General features: G+C 41.5%; 1 protein-coding gene across 8 annotated transcripts in view; it reads left to right on the top strand.

Annotated features, from left to right (window-relative positions):
* ATP2B2 (ATPase plasma membrane Ca2+ transporting 2) overlaps positions 1–22,900 on the top strand; it is a 541,726-nt gene that overhangs the window by 338,172 nt on the left and 180,654 nt on the right. For all 8 annotated transcript variants that reach the window (XM_034775811.1, XM_034775816.1, XM_034775812.1 and 5 more), the window contains 2 exons: positions 19,764–20,021; positions 22,367–22,492. In XM_034775811.1, the coding sequence (XP_034631702.1) occupies positions 19,764–20,021; positions 22,367–22,492 (384 nt within the window). The remainder of the gene's footprint in view (positions 1–19,763; positions 20,022–22,366; positions 22,493–22,900) is intronic.

The raw sequence follows: 22,900 nt of genomic DNA, 5'->3' as shown, positions 1-22,900 counted from the left end.
AGTGGGAATATGCAGGTGGGAAGCATTTATTTCCCCCTCCTGCTGTTTCTGTCTCCAATTCATCCCATATGCCTGGAGATACAGCAGGTGTCTTTTTTTTTTTTTTCATTTTTACATGTATGTTTACTGCTTATTCCAAGTTATCTGGCTGTGTTCTGACAGATGGAGCATATGGTCTCGTGAGTGTCTGCCATTACCAAAGTGGCATCCAGGTTGGATCTCCAGGACAACATCAGACTTCTGTATTTTCAAAAGTAATCACTGTTTGCTTGGTGGTGTTACTTAATGTTCCTTTTTGTTTATTGCAGTCCGTGGTTTGTGATCAGTTTCTGACCATACAGAAAGATATGACCATAGAGGAAGTCATGAAATCTTGTAATCCATATGCCAGACAAAGTGTCTCTTTTTCAATTTGTGGGCACATCTTCTCTGTGGCACTCATAACCTAGATGTATATGAGACTGGTAACCCATCAGTTCTATGACATTGTAATAGTACTATTCCCATTGCTCATTTTGAAGCATCTTGAGGGGGGAGTATGATGCGGGGCATAGCTATGAGTGGGCCTTGGCCACCACTTAGCATCCCGGCCCATCCCCACAGTCCAGGTTCTGCTCTGGCCCCAGCACTAGCCCTGTCCAGACCTGGAGGATGCCACACACCGGGTGCACATACCCCTAGTCTGACAGCAACAGAGTGCCTGACGGACATGCCGCAGCAGCAGGAGGGCAGCCGGCCTCCCCAGCAGTGCCGATCATCAAAAAGTGTAGGCCTGCCACCTTGGAGAGCTGGGCCCGGCATGAGGTGGTGTGACACGGATGGGTGCCAGGAGCCATGCATGCTGGAGAGTTGCATCTCCTCTCGGAGCTGGGTGCATGCAAGGAATCTTGGGGGGGCCCTGGCCAGAGTCTCCATTGCCCCCCCCATGCCAGCTGGACTGGAGGGGGTGAGCAGAGGTGGGCTTCCCGATCCCTCCTGCCCCACCTCCCTCTGTCATTGCCTGCCCATCCGAAGTTGAGATCCATCCAAATGTCCCATGCTAGCTTTGATACTGATGTGATGTCTTTCAATTGGCCAAAAAATTGCAGCACTGGAGCTCGTGTCAGACTGGGATATAAATCTTTGAACTCTGTTTCATACTCTGGACCCATGCTCACTCGGTGATCTTGTGGTAGAGATGCGTTAGGTTAGTCATGCAAGTTGTATAGTTAGGTATGAATTTACTAATGTACTTCAACATGACTAGCAGCCTTTGAATTCCCCATTTATCTCAAGTCTTGGCATGTTTGCATTGCTGTAATTTTTGATTCATTAGGAAAGAGTCCCTTGAAGATTCAGAGGTTCAGTGGCAGTGGTGCCCCAAATTACTGTGTCACCAGTGTATGCTTTCACACCTGCTAGACCCTCTACCATCTGGCTTATCGTATAGTGATGTTGATTTATAAGCCAGGTTTTTTAAAAGGCCTATAGCGTGTTTGAGCCACACTTCCCCTTAATGCCTTGGGAATCCTGTTAAGAAGAGAGAAATGCTAGTCTGTTACCAATTGGCTCAAGAATCGTTAACTAAGGAATAAGAATTTTGGTATTGGCCTAACAAACAAGAACAGATGCTTAGGATAGCAGGATAGCTATGTTAAGATGGTACACAACAGATGTTATGGGTAAAAATAAAATTTCTGTCGTAGAAACAGAGGATGTAAGTGAAGGTGAAACTATATGCAGCCCTATAATTGTACCAAGCTGTAAGCTAACCTTAGAACCAAATGAAAGAATCGTGCAAGCTGTTAGACTAAAAAGAGGGTTCTCAAGATAATTGGTGTGTATATGCTTTTCTGTTATGCATTTACTAATAATACTTAAAATAAAAATGGTCAAGCTGGCTGCTTTGAGGTCTCTTTAATTAGCAAGCCAAATGGTGTGTTGAAAGAGCAGATTTGGAGCTCTTGGTGTCCAAGGGGATCTACCAAAATCCAGCTAGTGCATCAATTTTGCTAAAGAATTTGGCTTCTGCCATCTTGGACAATAGTTCATTTCTTGTGGGCAAGTGGAAGGGTCCTCTTTTTATGTTTTCGTTCAGCTCATTAGGGTCCATACACAGCCATAGTCCCTTTTCTTCCCCCCACCCCCTTCTACAGTTACGAAGTAGCGAACCCAATCTGTTTGTTTTTCTGTTTTCTGGATGATACCATTCGGTGTAATGTTTTGCAACTATTCTTCTAGGCCAGGCCTGCACAACTCTTAAAGCGGCGAGGGCCATATTACTCCAAAGAAAATAGCTGAGGGCCGAAACCCCTCGGCCGTGCAGAAACAGGCTCCCCTTCCCCCCCCAGCGCCACCCAGCCCCGCCGAACCCCGTCCCGCCCCCAGCACCACCCAGCCCCGCCGAACCTCGCCCCCCCCAGCCCTGACCCCTAGCTCCGAGCCCAGCCCCTCTGAGCTAATCACCCCTCGACCCCATCCCCCAGCAACCCTGACCCCCAGCTCCGAGCACAGCCCCTCTGAGTCAGACACCTCCCCGACCCCATCCCCCCGCAGCCCTGACCCCTAGCTCCAAGCCCAGCCCCTGTGAGCTGAGCAGCCCCCGACCCCATCCCCCAGCAGCCCTGACCCCCAGCTCCGAGTCCAGCCCCTCTGAGCCGGACACCCCTCTGACCGCCAGTCCCTCTGAGCCTGACACCCCCTGACCCCAGCCCCCCCAGCCCTGACCCCTAGCTCCGAGCCCAGCTCCTCTGAGCTAAGCACCTCCCGACCCCATCCCCCAGCAGCTCTGACCCCCCCCCCCCCCCCCCACCCCCCCTCCCCCCGCCCCCCCCCCCCCCCCCCCCCCCCCCCCGCCCCGCCCTGACCTCAGCTCCGAGCCCAGCCCCTCTGAGCTGGACATCCCCCTGACCCCAGCCCCCATGAGCTGCGGCTCGGGCCCAGGCCAGGTCCCTCTCCCCTCGCTCGGACTTACCGGCTCTGCCTCGTGCCCAGCGCTTCCCGCCTCAGCAGCCCCGGAAGTGACGCTGGACGCCAGGCAGGAGGAGCGGGAGATGGAGACGCGTGTGCGGGGGTAAGGCGACCTTAGCCCCGTGCGCCGCGCTCTGACCGCCCTGACAGTCAGAAGCGCGGCTGCCGGGTTCGCCCCCGCGCTCTGACCGCCCTGAGGTCGCCTTACCCCTCTCCCCCCCCCCGGCAGGGGGCGAACCCATCAGCCGCGCTCAGGGCAGTCAGAGTACAGCGCACAGGGCTGTGAGGTCGGGCCCCCGGGCAGGGGGTGAACCCGGAAACCGCCCCCCACCGCTTGCCCGCGGGCTGCACAGTGGGCCCACGCGGGCCGCGTGTTGTGCAGGCCTGTTCTAGGCTCTTTCTTAAGGCTTGTGGAACTTTTCATGTAGCATGTACCACAGTTTCAGTGTCTTCTAATAACCTTACCTTTTATATTACTGGGAAGCACCCATTTCCTATTAATACATCTTCATAGGATGCTATTAATACTTGTTCTGTGTTCTTCCCCACTCTCTCTTTGTTATATGCCCTCTAATGAGACCAGGCCCCTCGAAAGTGTAGGTCCAAGACTGGTTGCTTGCCTCTGTGTACCACCACCAACTCTTGTTTTATCATTTTCAGTGTGCACTCTCCCAAAACTAACAAAAACAACAAGGAGTCTGGTGGCACCTTAAAGACTAACAGATTTATTTGGGCATAAGCTTTCGTGAGTAAAAACCTCATTTCTTCGGACTGTTCCTCCATTATAATTTTTCAGATACTTGTGACTCTTCAACTTCTATGTGCTCCTTACATCTCTCTCTTTCAATTTCTGTTATTACATTTTCTTGTGCCCCGTGTCCATCTTATATGGCACATATGTGCCATTTGTGCACATGGTAATTAGCCAGTCTTCACTGTGCTTCTGAACAGATCTTCCTCTTCACTTGAGGAATCCCTTTCTGCACTTAGTACGTACCCTTTTTGGCGTTCTCTGCACATTTTACCATAATGGTTTGCTTATTACAATTTCTACATATTTGTCTGAATGCTGGGAGTTTCCTGTTCTCATGCTGGTTGCCACACTGCTGGCAGGGTTTCCTTCTTTCTCTGTTTCTGTCCTTGGGCAATTTAATTTCTGTGAACTTTTCTCTTGTTGCTTTAACTATGATAGTCAGTCATGGGCTCTGTCTCTTTCTCCATGCTTTTTGTTTGTGTTTCTGCATGTTCTGCTGCTTGGCATATACATATTGTCCTCTCTAGTATCAGATCCTCCTCCTTTAGTAATTGTCCACAAACTTGTTTATTGTTACACCCCAGGACAATCTGTTTTTTAATGAGAGAGTCCTTTAATATTCCATATTCGCAGAACTGACTTTTCAGTTTTAAATCTGTGACAAATTCTTCCGTTGTTTCCCCTTCATTCTGCCTTCTTATCCTGAACATATATCTCTCATCAGTAACATTTTTTTCTAGTGACACAATGATCCTCAAACATTTTCTTTATTTCTGCAAAGCTTTCCTTTCTTTCCCCCATACCATCTGCACAGAACACATTATATGCATCTAGGGCTCCTGTACCTGTCACTGTTAAGAGCAGAGAAATCTTTGGCTCATCTTCCAGTTTATTTGCCCATGTGACTTTCATACAGCTCAATTTGCTGTTTGAACCTTTTCCGGGCATATTCAGTATTTCACTTGAGTCTCATGGCTGATGGGGGAGTTATGTGCAGTTGCACATGCTCTGTAGCAGCCATTGCAATGTAATCTTTCCACTGGGTCTTCCGGCATGCTCCCGCTCCCAGCACCCTATAGTATTTTACTGGTGAGCAGATGGTTGGTCAAGATAAACCCTTTACTGTGAACAAGAGCTATGTCCAGAAGTAAGGTAACAAACTTTCTATTGCTCTGTGTAGCTGCAGCTTGCAACTCCCTATCCTTGGCGCCTTTGTTTCTGTCCCCAGCAGGAAGTGTCCTAGGAAACCAAAGACGGAATCTACATTTTGCAGAAGGTGTGGCATCTCCACTTCATGGAGGACTTACTCTATAGCACAGGTGGTACTATTCCTTATGTGTCACTTCATAGGAAAGGACATCACAATAAGTTGAAATTTCTTTTTTTTAATATATTACAATATTTCTTGCCACTTAAGAGATCCTGTTAATGAATAGAAGTTTTTTCCTATCATTATCATAAGTCCTTGGTTAATGTACTTTTCTTTTCTACTCAAATGTACATGCTTAAGTCACACAAGGAGGTAATGTTGCTTGTAATGCTAATACCAGATGCGAGCCCTATCGATGAATAAAAAGTAATCTATGGATATTCAATTTGTTTTAAGTGCTTTCATTCATTTTGGGTGGAGTCTTAGTTTTCAAGTTTCATATTGGAGGCCCAGCTTTAGAAATATGACTTTTTATAGAGAATGATTTAATACATGTTTTAAAGTATGGAAGCTCTTATCTCTCTGATGACGCATACTGCTTGATTGATCCAAAAATTACTTCTGGGGGTGTTATGAGATTTTCCTGGGGAACTTAAACTCAACAAGGTGTTCTGAAATGTAAAAATAGACATGTGTAGGTGGCACAGTTGCTTATATGCTGTAGATGGGGGATCAGTTATGAATACAGATGTTCTCAAATTCTTTAATATAAAGCTTTCTCTGATTTGAAAATTACCACGCCTCAGTTTGAAATTAGATGAGTCCTAATTATAATTGTTATCCTAATCAAAATGGTTTTAAAAAAACTTCTTATACCTCATGGAAAACTTTTCAAACATTCTGTTTAGGCAGCATGTTGCAAATATGTCATATTCTGTATTTCTCGTGCTTTAATTAATATCCCTAGAAACATCTGCATTTAATGTGCTATCTGCAACTTTGATGTGATTTCCTAGTATACCTAGAATTAAAGCTGTAACAACTCACATACTTCTATATGACAGTTTTGCCATTTCTCCCTGTAGGTTCTTGCCAAGTTCAAAGAGAAGCTCAACAAGAGCAATCAAGTTTTTTTTCTCCTGTTAGTGACACTGAGATTTCTTGCCTGCTTCCCTCCTCAAGCCCTTTCATCTTCTTCTGTAACCAGATGCCCTTCCTCATCTACGTCTCTCTCTCCTCTTCTCCTTCCCCGTCACAGTACAAGCATGTTCTGGACTTTTCTATTGCTCAGTTATGCTTGCCCTTTTGGTTAGCACCCATCACCATTCTCCTTTCTTCTCTTCACCTCCTGAAGTCTTAGAATGTACTGTTTACAGTCATTGCTATGAGTCCCTCTCTGTCACCTCCCTTTTGAATCTACTCTTCAATTATATTTTCTTCCCTCTACTGAAACTGCACTCATCATGGTTAATGATCGTTTTGGACAATCTCAGGCCTTTACTCCATCCTTGTTACCTTTGACCCCTGCTATTTTTCAGAACTATCATCTTGCTTGACATCTAGTCCTCCCCTGGCTTTCCTGGACCTGGTCTTATGGTTCTTTTGCATCCCTGATCACTTCTTTAGTATGTCTCTTGACCGGCCCTCTCCCTCTGCTACCTTTCATGGGGGCCCCCCCACAGATCTCTCTGGTAGGCCCACTCCTTTCCTTTCTCCTCTCTATTTCTGGGCGACTTCATCCATTTGTGGGGCCTCAATTACCATCTCTGTGCTGAAAACTGAGAGAGGAACATCTAAATGATTGACTTGTGTCTCTCCATCCAATCTTATGTCACAGCCTGAGTGTACAGTTTCTAGTTGTTAAGGGCGAGTCTTTTTTGGGGTGATCTAAACATTTAGAGATTCCAAGGCCAGGAGGGACCATTGTGATCATCTAGTCTGCCAGTAGCAAAAATCCCCAATGGCTGGAGACGGGACACAAGATGGGGAGGGCTCTGAGTTACTACAGAGATTCTTTCCCAAGTGTGTGTCTGGAGGGTCTTGCCCACATGCTGAGGATCCAAATGATCACCATATTTGGGTTGGGAATAAATTTTCTCTCAGATCAGAATGGCAGAGACTCTGGGAGTTTCACCTCCCTCTGCAGCACAGGTCAGTTACTGTTTTAAACTAGTATAAATAGTGACTTCTCTGTAACTGGAAGTCACTAAATCATGATTTTAGGATGTCAGTAACTCAGCCAGAGATTGGGGGTCTATTACAGGAGTGGGTGGGTGAAAGTCTGTGGCCGTAATGTGCAGGAGGTCAGACTAGATGATCACAATTGGATCTTGATTTCAAAATTGTCAATGATGGTGAATCCACTGTGACCCTGGCTAAATTGTTCGAATAATTAGTTCCTCTCAGAGTTAGAAATGGATGCCCTTTTTTCCATCTGAATTTCAACTACTAGCCATTGGATAGAGGTATACCTTTCTCTGCTAGACTGAAGAGCCAATTATTAAATATTTGTGCCCCACCATTGATCAAGTCACGCCTTAATCTTTTTCTTAAACTACGTAGATATAAGGTGTAGTTTTATACATATAAGTTGTAGTTTTTAATCCTGTAATCTTTCTCGTGGTTCGTCTCTGAACCTTCTCCAATTTATCAATGTCCTTCTTGAATTGTGGGCACTGGAATGGTTTTCTTTTTATAATCTGTATTTCTTTTTATAGCATGTATTCATATTTACAAATCTTAAGTGTAATATTTTTCTTTTTTTAAAAAGTGTCAAAAGAAAAACACTACATTTTGGAAGTTAACTTTTCTATTGAATAGGACATATGCTAAATATTGTGAATTCAATTGATGGTTTACATTTTATTATGATAATCTGTTTACTTGAGTGTATAGCCTATTGTAGATCACATAGACCACATTTACAGTAAGAAATAAATATTATGGTGATACATTTCAATCTGTACCCTTGTAATAATAAAATCCCAGGCTATAATATATATTCTGTAGCAACACCATGAAGTGGTGCTACCCTGTGTCAAACCTGAGAGCTATCTCATGATACTTTACAACAGTTGTCACTGTTGTGTATGTAAATATTCACAATGCACAGCATTAGTCCTAAATGATGTTTCACATTCTAAGTTCATATATTATTTCCTCTTTTCTGTGCCTTGTTTTTCTTCGCTGTTCTCTTGTGAGAGTAGCTGGCAGAAATAGTCACTGTGCATGCTAGGGAAAAAAGGTTTAGTGAATTTTAAAATCATGTACATCATCTCAAAGATGTTTATTTCTCCCCAACATAAACTCTGCAGGAAAAAAAACACAAAAGGTGAATGACGTTTTTACGGACTACAAATCCATTTAGTTCAGACTTCTGCTTATTTTTCTGAACACATCACACTTAAAATGCAGTCATCCCTTCATCTCTTGGCAGAAGAGGCAGTATAATCTTTGGCAGAATTTTCTGTTTTGATTATGCAATTTGGTGTAATTTAAGTTAATATCTGCTTCATTCTGACATAGTGTAATCTCAAAGAATGCTATTTGAGGAGGATAAAAGAAACCGCTAGACTGATAGATTTATGTGACATTAAATACTTTAATATGCCATCTTGTGCTGCAACTCTCCCTAGAATAAGATATTACCTACCTTAGGTCATCTAATAGCTGACTTTCTCCTACCTTTCTCCATGACAATCTGAGAAACCAAGTGCTATTTTTCATTAACTCTTACATTGATGGTTACAATCCCTAGGTAACTAACTATCTTCAGGTACTGTAAAACTTGCTGGAAAATGTTTAGTGTAATGGCAAAGGGAAAAACAAAAGGGAAGATTTAATTTTTCTTCCCCAGATATGCGCATGAGAATTCTGCAAACATAGATGCTTGGAGACTTGAATATCCACTTCCCCTAATGTGCTTTTTTTTAAACAGGATCACAGTATAATTTCACTTAATACCCCCATCAGGATAGGTAATCCCCTGCAGGGCAGGTGACATTTTCAATGCCCCTGTCTGCAGACCCCAACATCTATACATGCACTGTGAAATGCCTACTTTTACCTAATGTTCATAATTTTGTTTAAATTGCCCAAAATGTCAGTTATTACTATACATAGAGTAATGTGAGATTGAGTTAATTCATATCACAGGAATTTATCCAACCCTTTTATCCAGTTTCACTTCAAATGGGTTTGTACAAAGATCATGAAAACTAATGAAAGTCCATTGAGTAGCAGCTAATTTGAGGTGAAATAAGTCATTTCAGGTTTGACCTGGTTTTAGATACATAGTGAAACACCAAGCCATCAAAGTTCCATGTGGTTTTGGGTTTCAAAATGAAATTTGTCACAGCTCTAGCAATGCCGTTTGTTACTAGCAGCTCATGTTATTGTCATCTATTGGGCAAATGGGTCAGGCAGAAATCTGAGACAATCAGGACCGACTGACGAGTGTCTACTAGACACAGGCTTCTGCTCTTGAGACCCCATCACTGGAGTATAGAAAAGGATAGAAGCTAGTCTGAATCCAAATTTTGCTGGTTTCATCAGCCCCTAGTTTGTTCCCTAATCAAGTACAATAGATATCCTTGATCTCCAAGTCCCAGAAAATACTTTAAAATGTCTTCCATATATATTAAACTAAGAAATAAAATAAGGAAAGATGTTAGTGTGTTTTAAGGGGCTTCATAAACACCTAGCTCATCTTAGTTGTAATTTTTGACAAAATAACATCAAACTCAAAACTCAGGCAATTTCGATCAGCTAGACCAAATATATGTGGATAGATTTAAATGCAGTAGGTCAAGTACAGTATTTTGATTTCAATTATTTTTGTATTTAAAGTATCTTCATTTAGATAACAATATTTATACCTTGTAACAGAATAAATTCAGTGGCGAATAATGGAAAACCAAAGCAAAATAACCATATATATTTTAACCGTAAGAGAGAGAGAATCACAACTATTCACTGGCATTTTATCAGACCTGGATGAGATCAGGACTCTTTTCCTAATGTTATTAGCTTGCACATACTTATGTTTCATGGGCTGAGGTAGGAATAATGGGTAGTTAACAAAGAGGAAACAAACAAAACTCTATTCCTATGGGTGCTATAAAAGAACAGTAGATACAAATGAAAGCTGCTTTACCCGAATACCATTGGAGAAAAGATCTATGTTTCCCCAATGTTACAGTAATTAAAGCATAGGAGTTTTCTGCCAGCTATTCTATTTTTTTATACTACAGTAACATCTTGAGGCCCAATTGAGATTGTGGCCACGTTGCGATAGGCACTGTACAAACAGAAATAACATCACTCCAAAGAATTTACAATCTAAACAGACAAGATGAAGACTTTACAGATGGGGAACCAAGGTAGAGAGGGAGAAATTGACTTGCTCAAGTCTGTGACAGAGCTGAGAACCGAGCCTGTATCTCCCGAGTTCCAGTCCAGTGCCTTAACCACAAGAGCAAACTTCCTATTGAAGGTACATGCACGTTCTGACAACAGTGCAGGAGTTAAAAGTAGAATTTTCAGGCTGAAGACATGTTCCATGCTTTTTGCCTGTATCTTAATCTCTGCTGATGCCAACAGTGAAGCCCTGGGTTTACTTTACACACTACTGTATTTAAAACAAAGATATAAAAGCAAAACACTCGCCTCAGATCAAGATTCAGTTATCTTATTTTGAGCTTTACTGTATGCTTCACCAGCTCTGTGCTTGTTTTATTGCCATCAGCTCAATGGAACAACTTTGCATGTTAAGCTCATTGCTCACTGGGATATTGCTTCCATGATTTCAATGACTGTGTTGAAGGATTTAGCAGAGTAAAATTGTGAGCTTTGAAGGGCTTGACAGAATTCTTCTGTACAGTCAACTACAGCCCTGTTTTTTGAATGAAGGTATGCAATTTTTGCAGGAAAAGTGTGTTATAGTCAAACTTTCCCAAACTCTGATTTCCTAAATGAAACACCACCCTTAGTGTTCATCAGAATGCAAGTTTATCTTTGCTTTCTATTGATTTCACTTAGAAACATCCATTTATAACCTAGTAGAATGCTTTTTCCTAAATTGCTTATCTGCAAAGGTTCACAGTTGAAATTAATTACACTATTCACAAGTTTACAATGTAAGAGTTAAAGTTGTGCAGAGCTCAGCACTTTCACTTTCAGATTTGTGTGAACATGTTTTTCTTCAGCTTTGATCCACGTAGCTTGCCACCTGTTGAGTTTTTGCTTAGTTTGATTTCAGTGAACTAAAAATTAAAGTGAAGGTCAGTTGAAATGTCCATGTTTCCACCTGGTTTGGAGTTAAACCATGAATCATCCCAGGTTCACTCAGAAAACTTGTGATATTGAGAGAGCTTTCTATGAACCTACTCTGAGTTCTGAGCTTCCAAGAAAATCAGGCTGGTTTCACCATTTTTGTTCCAAACATTTGCACAGTTCTCCTATGCAGTATTAGGATGAATAGTATTCTTTATTTGTGCATAGTCTAAGGCATCTGAACCCAATCCTCAACTCTTCTGTGTCTTAATTATAACATTTTAGGTGTATTTCATTTACATGAAAGTTGACTGTTAGAACATCAGTATGTCTATACTGAGTAAGACCAGTGGTCCATCTATCTCAGTATCCTGTCTTCTGACAATGGCCAATGCCAGATGCTTCAAAGGGAGTGAACAGAACAAGGCACTTTATTGAGCGATTCATCCCCAGTTGTCCAGTCCCAGCTTCTGGAAGTCAGAGGTTTAGGGACTCCCAGAACATGGGGTTGCTTTCATGATCATCTTGGCTAATAGCCATTGATGGACCTATCTTCCATGAATTTAATTCTTTTTTGAACCCAGTTATAATTTTGCCCTTCACATTCATCCCCTGGCAATGATTTCCACAGATTGAGATCCCTTTGTAACTCTTTGCAGTCAGCTTTGGATTTAACTGTCTTGAGTAATTTTGTATCATCTGCAAGTTTTGCTACCTCACTGTTTACTCCTTTTTCCAGATCATTTATGAATATGTTGAATAGTACTGGTACTAGTACAGATCATTGGGGAACCTGCTATTTACCTCTCTCCACTATGAAAACTGACTGTTTATTCTTATCTTTTGTTTCCTATATTTTTACCAGTTATTGATCCGTGAGAGGACATTCCCTCTTATCCCATGATTGCTTAGTTTGCTTACCAGCCTTGGTGATGGACCTTATCAGAAGCGCTCTAAAAATCCAAGTACCATGACCACTGAATCACCCTTGTCCACAAATACTTTGCCTCAGTCTTTAATGAGGCTAATGAGGAACTTAGGGATAATGGTGGGATAACAAATGGGAATGAGGATATGGAGATAGATACTACCACATCTGAGGTAGAAGCCAAACTCGAACACCTTAATGGGACTAAATCGGGGGGCCCAGATAATCTTCATCCAAGAATATTAAAGGAACTGGCACATGAAATTGCAAGCCCATTAGCAAGAATTTTTAATGAATCTGTAAACTCAGGGGTTGTACCATATGACTGGAGAATTACTAACATAGTTCCTATTTTTAAGAAAGGAAAAAAAAAAGTGATCCGGGTAACTATAGGCCTGTTAGTTTGACATCTGTAGTATGCAAAGTCTTGGGAAAATTTTTGAAGGAGAAAGTAGCTAAGGACATTGAGGTAAATAGTAATGGGACGAAATACAACATGGTTTTACAAAAGGTAGATCGTGCCAAACCAACCTGATCTCCTTCTTTGAGAAGGTATCAGATTTTTTAGACAAAGGAAACACAGAGGATCTAATTTACCTCGATTTCAGTAAGACATTTGATATGGTTTCATATGGGGAATTATTAGCTAAATTGGAAAAGATGGGGATCAATATGAAAATTGAAAGATGGATAAGGAACTGGTTAAAGGGGAGACTACAATGGGTCATACTGAAAGGTGAACTGTTAGGCTGGAAGGAGGTTACTAGTGGAGTTCCTCAGGGATCGGTTTTGGGACCAATCTTGTTCAATCTTTTTATTACTGACCGTGGCACAAAAAGTGGGAATGTGCTAATAAAGTTTGCGGATGACACACAGCTGGGAGGTATTGCTAAGGACTAGGACTAGGATGTCATACAGGAAGATTTGGATGACCTTGTAAACTGGAGTAATAGTAATAGGATGAAATTTAATAGTGAAAAGTGCAAGGTCATGCATTTAGGGATTAATAACAAGAATTTTTGTTATAAATTGGGGACGCATTAGTTGGAAGTAACAGAGGAGGAGAAGGACCTCAGAGTATTGGTTGATCACAGGATGACTATGAGCCGCCAATGTGATATGGCTGTTAAAAAAGCAAATGCGGTCTTGGGATGCATCAGGTGAGGTATTTCCAGTAAAGATAAGGAGGTGTTAGTACCATTATACAAGGCACTGGTGAGACCTCATCTGGAATATTGTGTGCAGTTCTGGTCTCCCATGTTTAAGAAGGATGAATTCGAACTCGAACAGGTAGAGAGAAGGGCTACTAGGATGATCCGAGGAATGGAAAACCTGCCTTATGGAACGAGACTCAAAGAGCTTGGCTTGTTTAGCCTAACCAAAAGAAGGCTGAGGGGGAGATATGATTGCTCTTTATAAATATATCAGAGGGATAAATATCAGGGAGGGAGAGGAATTAAGATCAGTACCAATGTGGACACAAGAACAAATAGATATAAACTGGCCATCAGGAAGCTTAGACTTGAAATTATACAAAGGTTTCTAACATTCAGAGGAGCGAAGTTCTGGAACAGCATTCCAAGGGGAGCAGTGGGGCAAAAGACATATCTGGCTTCAAGACTAAGCTTGATACGTTTATGGAGGGGATGGAATGATGGGATAGCCTAATTTTGGCAATTAATTGATCTTTGACTATTAGTGGAAAATATGCCCAATGGCCTGTGATGGGATGTTAGATGGGGTGGGATCTGAGTTACTACAGAGAATTATTTCCTGGGTGCTGGCTGGTGAGTCTTGCCCACATGCTCAGGGTTTAGCTGATCGCCATATTTGGGGTCAGGAAGGAATTTTCCTCCAGGGCAGATTGGCAGAGGTCCTGGGGTTTTTTGCCTTCCTCTTCAGCATGGGGCATGGGTCAGTTGCTGCAGGATTCTCTGCACCTTGAGGTCTTTAAACCATGATTTGAGGACTTCAATAACTCATACAAAGGTTAGGGGTTTGTTACAGGAGTGGGTGGGTGAGATTCTATGGCCTGCGTTGTGCAGGAGGTCAGACTAGATGATCATAATGGTCCCTTCTGACCTTAAAGTCTATGAGTCTGTTTGTTTACCCCCTCAAAGAATTCTAATAGATTGGTGATTTCCCTTTACAAAAGCCATGTTGACTCTTCCCCAAATATTGTGTTCATCTATGTATCTGATAATTCTGTTCTTTAATGTAGTTTCAACCACTTTGCTTGGTACTGAAGTTAGGTTTACTGGCCTGTAATTTCCAGGATCACCTCTGGAGATGTTTTAAAATATCAGTGTCACATTAACTACTTTCCAGTCATCTGGTACAGAAACTGATTTAAATGATAGGTTACATACCACAGTTATTAGTTCTGCAATTTCATATTTGAGTTCCTTCAGAACTCTTGGGTGAATACCATCTGATTCTGGTGATTTATTACTGTTTAATGTATCAATTTTTCCCCCCAAAGCTCCCCTGTTGTTGCCTCAGGCTGGGACAGTTCCTCAGATATGTCACCTAAAAAGAATGGCTCAGGTGTGGAAATCTCCTTCACAGTCTCTGCAGTGAAGAGGGATGCAAAGGATTCATTTGGCTTATCCACAATGGCCTTGTCTTCCTTGAGTGCTCCTTTAGCACCTTGATCATCCAGGTGCCTCAGTGATTGTTTGGCAGGCACCCTGCTTCTGAATACTTAAAATGTTTTTGCTGTTTATTTTTGTGTCTGTTGCTAGTTCTCTTCCATTTTTTTTTTTTGGCCTGCACTTTTACACTTGACTTGCCAGAGTTTATGTTCCTTTCTATTTTTCTGAACAGGATTTTACTTCTAATTTATAAAGGATGTATTTTTGTCTCTAATCACCTCTTTTACTTTATTGTTTTAGCCATGGGTGTGTATTTTGGTACTCCTATTTTTTCTTTTTTATTTGGGGTATACTTTTAGTTTGAGCCTCTATTATGATGTTTTTTAAAAGTTTTGATGCAGTGTGGAGGCATTTCACTCTTATGACCATTTCTTTTAATTTCCATTTAACTAGCCTTCTCATTTTGGTCTTTTGTTGTAATATGATCTAAAAGTAGGTATGGTATTGTTCATATTTTGAGAATTGACTGATTTCTGTGTTAACCTACAAAAAGAAACTCCAGTCCTTAAATAACTGAATGTTTGGATATTTGTGTGTTTGCCAGGAAGTTAAAGTTTTTCTTTACTACTTTCACTGATAAAATGTTTGGCTGAAGTAATTGCAATAATTTTGTTCTTTAAGCCGGTCAATGCATAGTAAGTTAATAGCAGGGTACAATACACCAAGTAACTGTCACTCTACTTCATCATCTTATATCAGAAACAATTATTAAATCTGTTAGTCATTTGGAATAATAGTAGCAACAAAGCCCTCTGTTGTAGTGAGAGGCTATTTTTTCATCTAAAAATCATTTATTGTATTATGCTCTTGGAAGAGAAGAATCCAGAGATGCTACATATGATGAAGGATGGTAGCATATTTGTAACCTGAGCTTCAAGCACTTTCCTTTTGTAGCTATGTTCATGTACACGTTCAGGTCGAAAGCTGATGACTTATCTCTTTATTGTAGGTATTATGCAATGTTAGTATAGCAGGAAATACTTGGAGGCAAATTATCAGTGCTTGTTGCTCAGAAGCCCAAACTATTCAAGGAAAAGTTGGCCTGCCAGAGATGCAATAATAATAATAAATAAAATTCCAAAGGAGGTATGTGGAACTGCCTGAGAGCTGAGCAGTCCCCTTCACACTGCACATCATCTCTGTGTGTGATTCTTGTACATTAACTTGGGAGCCCGTGGCCACTTTCACAACCATTTGATTCTCTGTGGTTTCTGATGTAGCACAGATTCGTGGGTGTACTTTGGATCCTAATTTGACTTGGGATTGATGGTTTAGAGGGTATTAAATAAGGCAATTGTCTTAGATCATGACCTGTTTCAGACTAAAATCGGGTAAAAGAGCTCTGTTGTCATCTTGGAGTCAACCCATTCTCCCACGCTATTCCTTCATTTTTTTGCTGGGGCATGATGCAGAAACACTGCTCTAATCTCATTGATCAGTGTTCTTCTCCTAATGATGGGCATAGGTAATTTGTTGATTCTGGTAAATTTTCTCTCTTTCCATAGTGTTTGATGCTGTTGACCATGAGATTGTAGACTTAGAAAAGATTAGGAAAAGATATATCATAGTTGAATGGTTTCATTCAGCCCTCTCAGATAGATCCCAGGAGGTAATTTTGGTTAGGTGCCCTCACAAGGTCTCCTTTGTTCTGTTTCTTCAGTGATTTATTCTGACACGCCTCTTCTTCAATCAGTATGTGAGACCAGTGTGGGAGATAGTAAGGTAGTGTAATATGAACAGTATGTTCATGACACTCAACTAGGCATCATGTCCTCACTAAATCTAGTTGGTGGATGATTCTTATCTTGTATTTGGCAAAGATGAGATAACATTGAGATGGGGGAAAACTCAGTCCTTGCAAGATGGAGATGAAGCTGGTAGGTTGGAAGAGCCAACTAAAACAATGTAGCACCATAAATCATCTAAAACCACTCAAACATCTGCTAAAGCAGAGTCCAGTAGTCCATTTATGTAGTAAATTATTTTGCATGTGCAGCAAATTTCACCTGTTTTTGACTACATTAGCTACCAATATGTTTCTATATATAATTCGAGGGATTAATTTTGATCTGTAAAGCCATAAATGGTTGTTTTCTTGGCTGTTTCAAAAATGACCTCTCAAGTAATAGCTCAACATTGAGACTGGGAACCTAATGTGGTCTGCTAATTTGAACTCTGTGAATTCTCACAGGAAGGCTCTTTGTTTTGGGATTTTCTTTACTGGTTGGTCAGACGGGGTCAGAATTTGACCTTCAGGGCATATTGGTAAGGCATCCATTTATTCAGACATCTTCTGTATTCCCCTAGTATAAGGTTGAGTCTTTTGGTGGTCCGTTGGGTCTCCCTCCCCACACACACATTAATTTTTGTCAAATGTTACCATTTATATGTAGGCACAATTTCAATTTGACAAAAAGTCAATGGCACTCTGGCAATTGTTGCCAGCTGTTGATCCACCATTTAATTTTTAAATTTTAATTACTGAAATTGTAAATTCACCCAGAGATTGTGATGGGTGCACATTTTATAAATCCATCAAATTAAAACACTGGCCTTTTATCCCTGTTGGGAGTAGTACAGCCCATAGTTATTCCGATGCATGGCCATCAGAGTAGGGACAAACTGGTTCCAGGCCTACCTCATTTTAAGGCAGCTAGTATAATTAATTGTTTGGGTCAGGGGAGCTAGGACTTTCTGTTCCCTCCTCTATCACTGGTTTGAGGAGGCTCCTTTGCCAAGATTAGACTCCTGCAAATGAAAAAAGGCTCCCTCTCCTTGACCTCCAATTGTATTAGATGTCAGAATAATCTGCACGCCATGTGGCTGCCTGATTTTGGAAGCCACCTCCAACCTGTTTCCCCACCTGTTGCTATTTGACTTGGTGCCTTATGAAGCAGAATGATATGTGAGAGAAATTAGCCCCCTTTTCTGAATACAGTCTGGGAAAATTATTCAAATCAGTTGTATGTTACTTTCGGAGGATTAATTAGCAAAACATTATAAAGTACTTTGGGATTTCCTTAGAAGAAAGATGTGCAACGAGGAGTTTCTAGTGTTAATATTATTTATTATAAATATTTATTATATATTCACTATTCTATTAAAGCAACAAAATGTTTCCTTGTAAGGAAGTTACTTATAATATCTGTTAATCTGGAGAGAACATTTTAATGTTATGATTTACTTTTCTTGTATCTAATTTTTTTCAAGGAGCCTAACTATATTTTTTATTACTATATTAAAATATTCATAGTCAGAACAAATTTGTCTAATAAAAAGTCCAGTTTGGGTAAATAGACTTTGAATGTACGCTTTTCAGGTGAATTACCTCACCTAAGAGTGCAAAGATCTATTAAATATTGTTTATACAGTTATCTTTGAGGATATACAATCTAGGTACTTTAGTTGCTAAAACTGAATAAACGAAAAGCTATCAAGTTATATATTCAGTTCTTTAATTTTTCAATCAAACATACATATTGTTTCTAACCTTGTCTTTTGTAACTATTTCAACATTTCAGTGCTTGTGGCAGGGATGTAAATGTGTTTAAAATGTAAGTTTGATGGAGTAGTGTCCATGCTTTTAATGTTTTAAACAAATTACTATTAGTTAATTTGTAACAAATCCTTGTGAAACTAAGTATTTTATCATAGTAAATATCTCCTCGGTCTCCAGTTTTCATAACTGGGATTTGGTAAAAACGTTAAGTGCAGAGTGTCAAATTACCGTATATACTTGTTCCTAAGCCGATTTTTTTTTAGTTAAAAAGGGAAGCATCAGAGAAGGGGGTCGGCTTATGAACGGGTATAGAGAGGGAGAGGTGGGACACAGCCCCTCCCCCAACAGAGGGAGCAAGGAGAGGCAGCAGAACCAGAAGGGAAGAGGTGGGGCCAGAGTCTCTCCGCTTCTGGCCACACTGCTCTCCCCCCAGCCTCCAAAGCAGCTGCAGCTCCGGAGCTGGCAGGCTGCAGCCCAGCCTCTCGGCCCCGCCCCCCCAGAGCCGGCAGTGTCCGTGCCGTCCAGCTCGCCAGAGCACGCTGAAGCCATGCTGCCCGGCCCAGCTCGTTGGACCATGCTGCGGCTGCGCCGCCCAGTCTGGCCCGCTGGAGCAGCTCCGGCCAGGCCAGAGACATCCTCCCCTGGCCCTCCCCAGATAAGGTGGGAAGGGATAGGATGGGGAGTGTGTGGGGGTCCCAGGCTAGGGGTGGGGTCATGTGGGGGGTGGTAACGGGTTAATCCCCTGACCCCCAGCTTCTCCCCCCAAAATTTCCCCACCAGTTGCTGTCCCGGCCCATCAGGGTAAGCAGCTGGTCCACTGGGACACTTTGTTTATTTAGGTTTACCTCCATGCCTGCGGATGCTCAAGGTAAACAAACCATCTCAGCCCACCAGCGGCTTATTCTGATGGCCCGGGAGCCAAAGTTTGCTGACCCCTGAATTATAGGGTCATCTTATGAACAGGTTATAAAAATTTTCCATTTTTACTTATCCATCTTGGGGAGATTGGCTTATAAACAAACTGGGTTATGATCAAGTATATTGATTGGTTATGATCCACGGTATATATGGATTTCACTGTTTTTCTGATATTTACCTTATTTTTTTCTTAATTTCATTTCATTGCTCCCAGTTCATCTTATTACTCACAGTTGTATTCCTTGTTGACACTGAATAAATCCTCTCCATCTATGGGAATATTTGATCCACATATTGTTTTTGGTTTTGATGCTATTTTTCTCCCATTTATTTAATTCTTGTTTACCCAAGATGTACAAGTTCATGAAGAAATATTAAAACCGCTAAAGATTCTGATCAACATTCCTCCTGTTTTCCATCATTGTTTCCCCCTGAATTTCTGCTTCTGTATTCTCAAAGCTTGGCTGTTCTACCACATCTACTTTCAGTACTTCAGCTAATATTTTAAAGAGAGTATATTTCCACCGATTCTTTGACTGTGTTTTAATTCTTTGTTTTGTAATCTGATAAAATCAGTCTAAACTTTGCTTTGGCTAAACAGCTCTTTTTCATGGCTATTTCTGCCTTTGTTTTTCCAGGTTGTGCTACTGTATCAGGAGGAGCTGAAGATGAAGGTGAGGCAGAAGCTGGCTGGATTGAAGGTGCCGCTATTCTACTCTCTGTTGTTTGTGTTGTACTCGTCACTGCCTTTAATGACTGGAGCAAGGAGAAGCAATTTCGTGGGCTTCAAAGTCGTATTGAGCAGGAACAGAAATTTACTGTGGTCCGAGGTGCACAAGTTATTCAAATCCCAGTGGCAGAGATAGTAGTTGGTGACATTGCACAGGTTAAATATGGTAAGTTTCCTCAGATATATTTTCACAACTACTTATCTGGTCTTCAGTAACTTTGGGAAAGACTGATGTTTCAATCAACAATACAATGGGGCGAAAGTTAATTTTGGGACTGACTGCTCTAGAAATGATATAAAAGACAAAAATCATTCACTACTGAAATTGCCAGTGGTAAAGGTGAATGCTGTTAAGGTAAAAAAAGAGCATGGCCTGACCTGTGGGCTTGTCATTTTGTGGCCTAATTCTAGTGGTGCTAATGAAAGCTCGTTAGAGTGAAACCTGTGAGAAAACAGATGTATGAGAGCAGGACTGAAAAGAAGTGTGGACACAATCTTCAAACTTCAATGCCTTAAAGTTAGGCATCTAACTAAAACTGGCTTGACTTTCAGAAATGCTGAGCACCTGCAAATTCTATTAACTTAAATGGAAGCTGGAAGTGCTCAGCACTTCTGAAAATTAAGCTTCTGATATTCAGAATGTTTAGTTTAATTATTCTGACCACAAAAGCAGATCCTTCTTGCTGCTATCTTGCCATTCTACTCATGCACAGAGAGCTGTCAGACTCCCATCCCAGGCAAGTTATTTGATGAGCTACTTTGCATGTTTGCAGTTAATTTTCATAATGTCTTGTGGTCAACACACCACAGTGGTGGGAGCAGGACTTGGAGCAGCAGAACATGTAGGTTCTCAGTTGTGAGAGGGTGTCTGGGGGTGCTGGATAGTTAGGTGGATGCTGGGGGATGCCTGGAGAGTGCTAGGGTATGTGCTGCAGGTGGGGAGGGTGTATGGGGGAGTTTTCTCAGGGCAAGGTGGGGGAGCCAGAGGCTAATAGTAGACCCTTTACTGTTTGCCTCTGATGTCTACAATTGCTGTTGCTAATGCTGCTACTGATTAGAGCTGCACAGAAAAAGGTAATTATGGTCTATGGAGGATTTCAATATTTCTATATTTGGATTCTTTCTGATGAGAAATAACCTCCTCCCTCCCCCAATTTTGAGATTCCCTGCAAAGGAGAATGGAACCCTGGTGCAGTCCACTGTGGGTCTGCCCGGGAACTGCAGACGCTGGAAGCCTGGGCTCGGCCAAGGAGCCTGGGGGAGAGCTGGCTGGAAACCTGCTTGGCACGGAGGGTTCTGTGTACTGTGATGAAGTCAGACTCCTTCTGAGCAACGTTCTGATTTCACCCAATCCACAGATTTCAGTGAAACAATGTTTTGTCTGAACTTTTCTCATGAGCTCTAACACTGACCCTGCCAACTGCTTCTTCCTCTCTTGGATGCTGCAGAGGGAGTAGCGAGAGGGGGAGGCTGTGAGTGGTTGCTTGGTGGCCTGCAAAAGAGGCTCCGCATATAGGCAGAGCAGCTACAGGACCATGTCTGCAACCCAGAAAATGAGGATCTAGTTAGGCTGTGGGAATTCATGATAGGTCTATCAGGTGCTTGAGTGTCACATGAAGGGCACAAAACTTGACAGCCCTGTCAACCAGTGCTACATAGTGAGAAATCCCATAAGCCCTGTCAGTGCTCAGCAAGGGGAATTCACCATCTCCCTTTGATCTTCTAGCAGCTGAGGAGGCTGCCTGCTACTTCTCTCTGGGATGGGAAATGTCACATTCTAAAAAAGTGTTTAAAAAAAAAAGTTAAACTTGTCTTCGGTGGGATTTGAAGGTGCAACATGTGCCATGTTAGGAGTTCTCTTCTTGTTGACATAGTATTGGCTTAAAATCTTGGCCCTCCCCTCCACACACTCCCTATCTATAGAGTTTGGGAGGACCAGGAATATAGAGGCTGACATGAACTGTTATAATGTGTAGTCTTTCATCAGTTGTTTAGTTCAGCGGTTCTCAAACAGGGATACACAGAGGTCATCCGGGGATACAACTACTCATCTAGATATTTGCCTAGTTTTACAACAGACTACATAAAAAGTATTAGCAAAGTCAGTACAAACTAAAATTTCATACAGACCATGACTTCTTTATACTGCTCTGTATACTACACGCTGAAATGTAAGTACATCATTTATATTCCAATTGATTTATTTTCTAATTATATGGTAACAATGAGAAAGTCAGCAATTTTTCAATACTAGTGTGCTATGATACTTTTGCATTTTTAAGTGAGGTGAAACTTGCGGGCATGCAAGACAAATCGGACTCTTGAAAGGGGTACAATAGTCTGGAAAGTTTGAGAGCTATTGGTTTAGTTAAATGGTTATTTTAATTGTTGTTGAGTTGTAGTAATGTTTTATAAGATTAATCACATTATAGGACCTCTCCCTCACTCCCCCCCCCCCACCTACCTTATTAAGCCTCTCTGGTTTTCTTTTACCTTGGTCTTAACTAATAGGTGATCTCCTGCCCTCTGATGGGATTTTCATTCAAGGAAATGACCTTAAAATTGACGAAAGTTCTTTAACTGGAGAGTCAGATCAAGTCCGCAAATCTGTTGACAAGGACCCTATGCTGCTCTCGGGTGAGTCTGTTTTTTATTCTTTCTGAATTAGTAGTTTATGCACATCAAACTTTTGATGCTCTTTTTCCCCCTTCAGATGTGGTTAGGTTTTGAAAAGTCAGTAACTTTAGAAATACTATTTATCTGTTGTAGGCTGACTTAGGCACAAACCTTGGAGAGTTTTATCTATTAGAAACCTAAGAATTTATTTTAAAATAGACTCTTAATTTTTTATTCACAAAAAGGATCCCTTCTAGATGTTACTTGCGGATAGTATCTTTATGTTGGGATTCATTAAATAGGTAGGTGATTCTACAAGGTGCTTTTCCTCACTAAACCAGGGCCCCACCATGAACTTAACAGACAACCCCGGCATCCTGGTAAATTTCTTATCACATAATTATGTTCAAGCCATCTAATTTCCACTTA

The sequence above is a fragment of the Trachemys scripta genome, chromosome 7 (genome assembly GCF_013100865.1).
Source record: "Trachemys scripta elegans isolate TJP31775 chromosome 7, CAS_Tse_1.0, whole genome shotgun sequence".
Lineage (NCBI taxonomy): Eukaryota > Metazoa > Chordata > Testudines > Emydidae > Trachemys > Trachemys scripta.
This window is presented reverse-complemented; position numbering and strand designations above follow the sequence as displayed.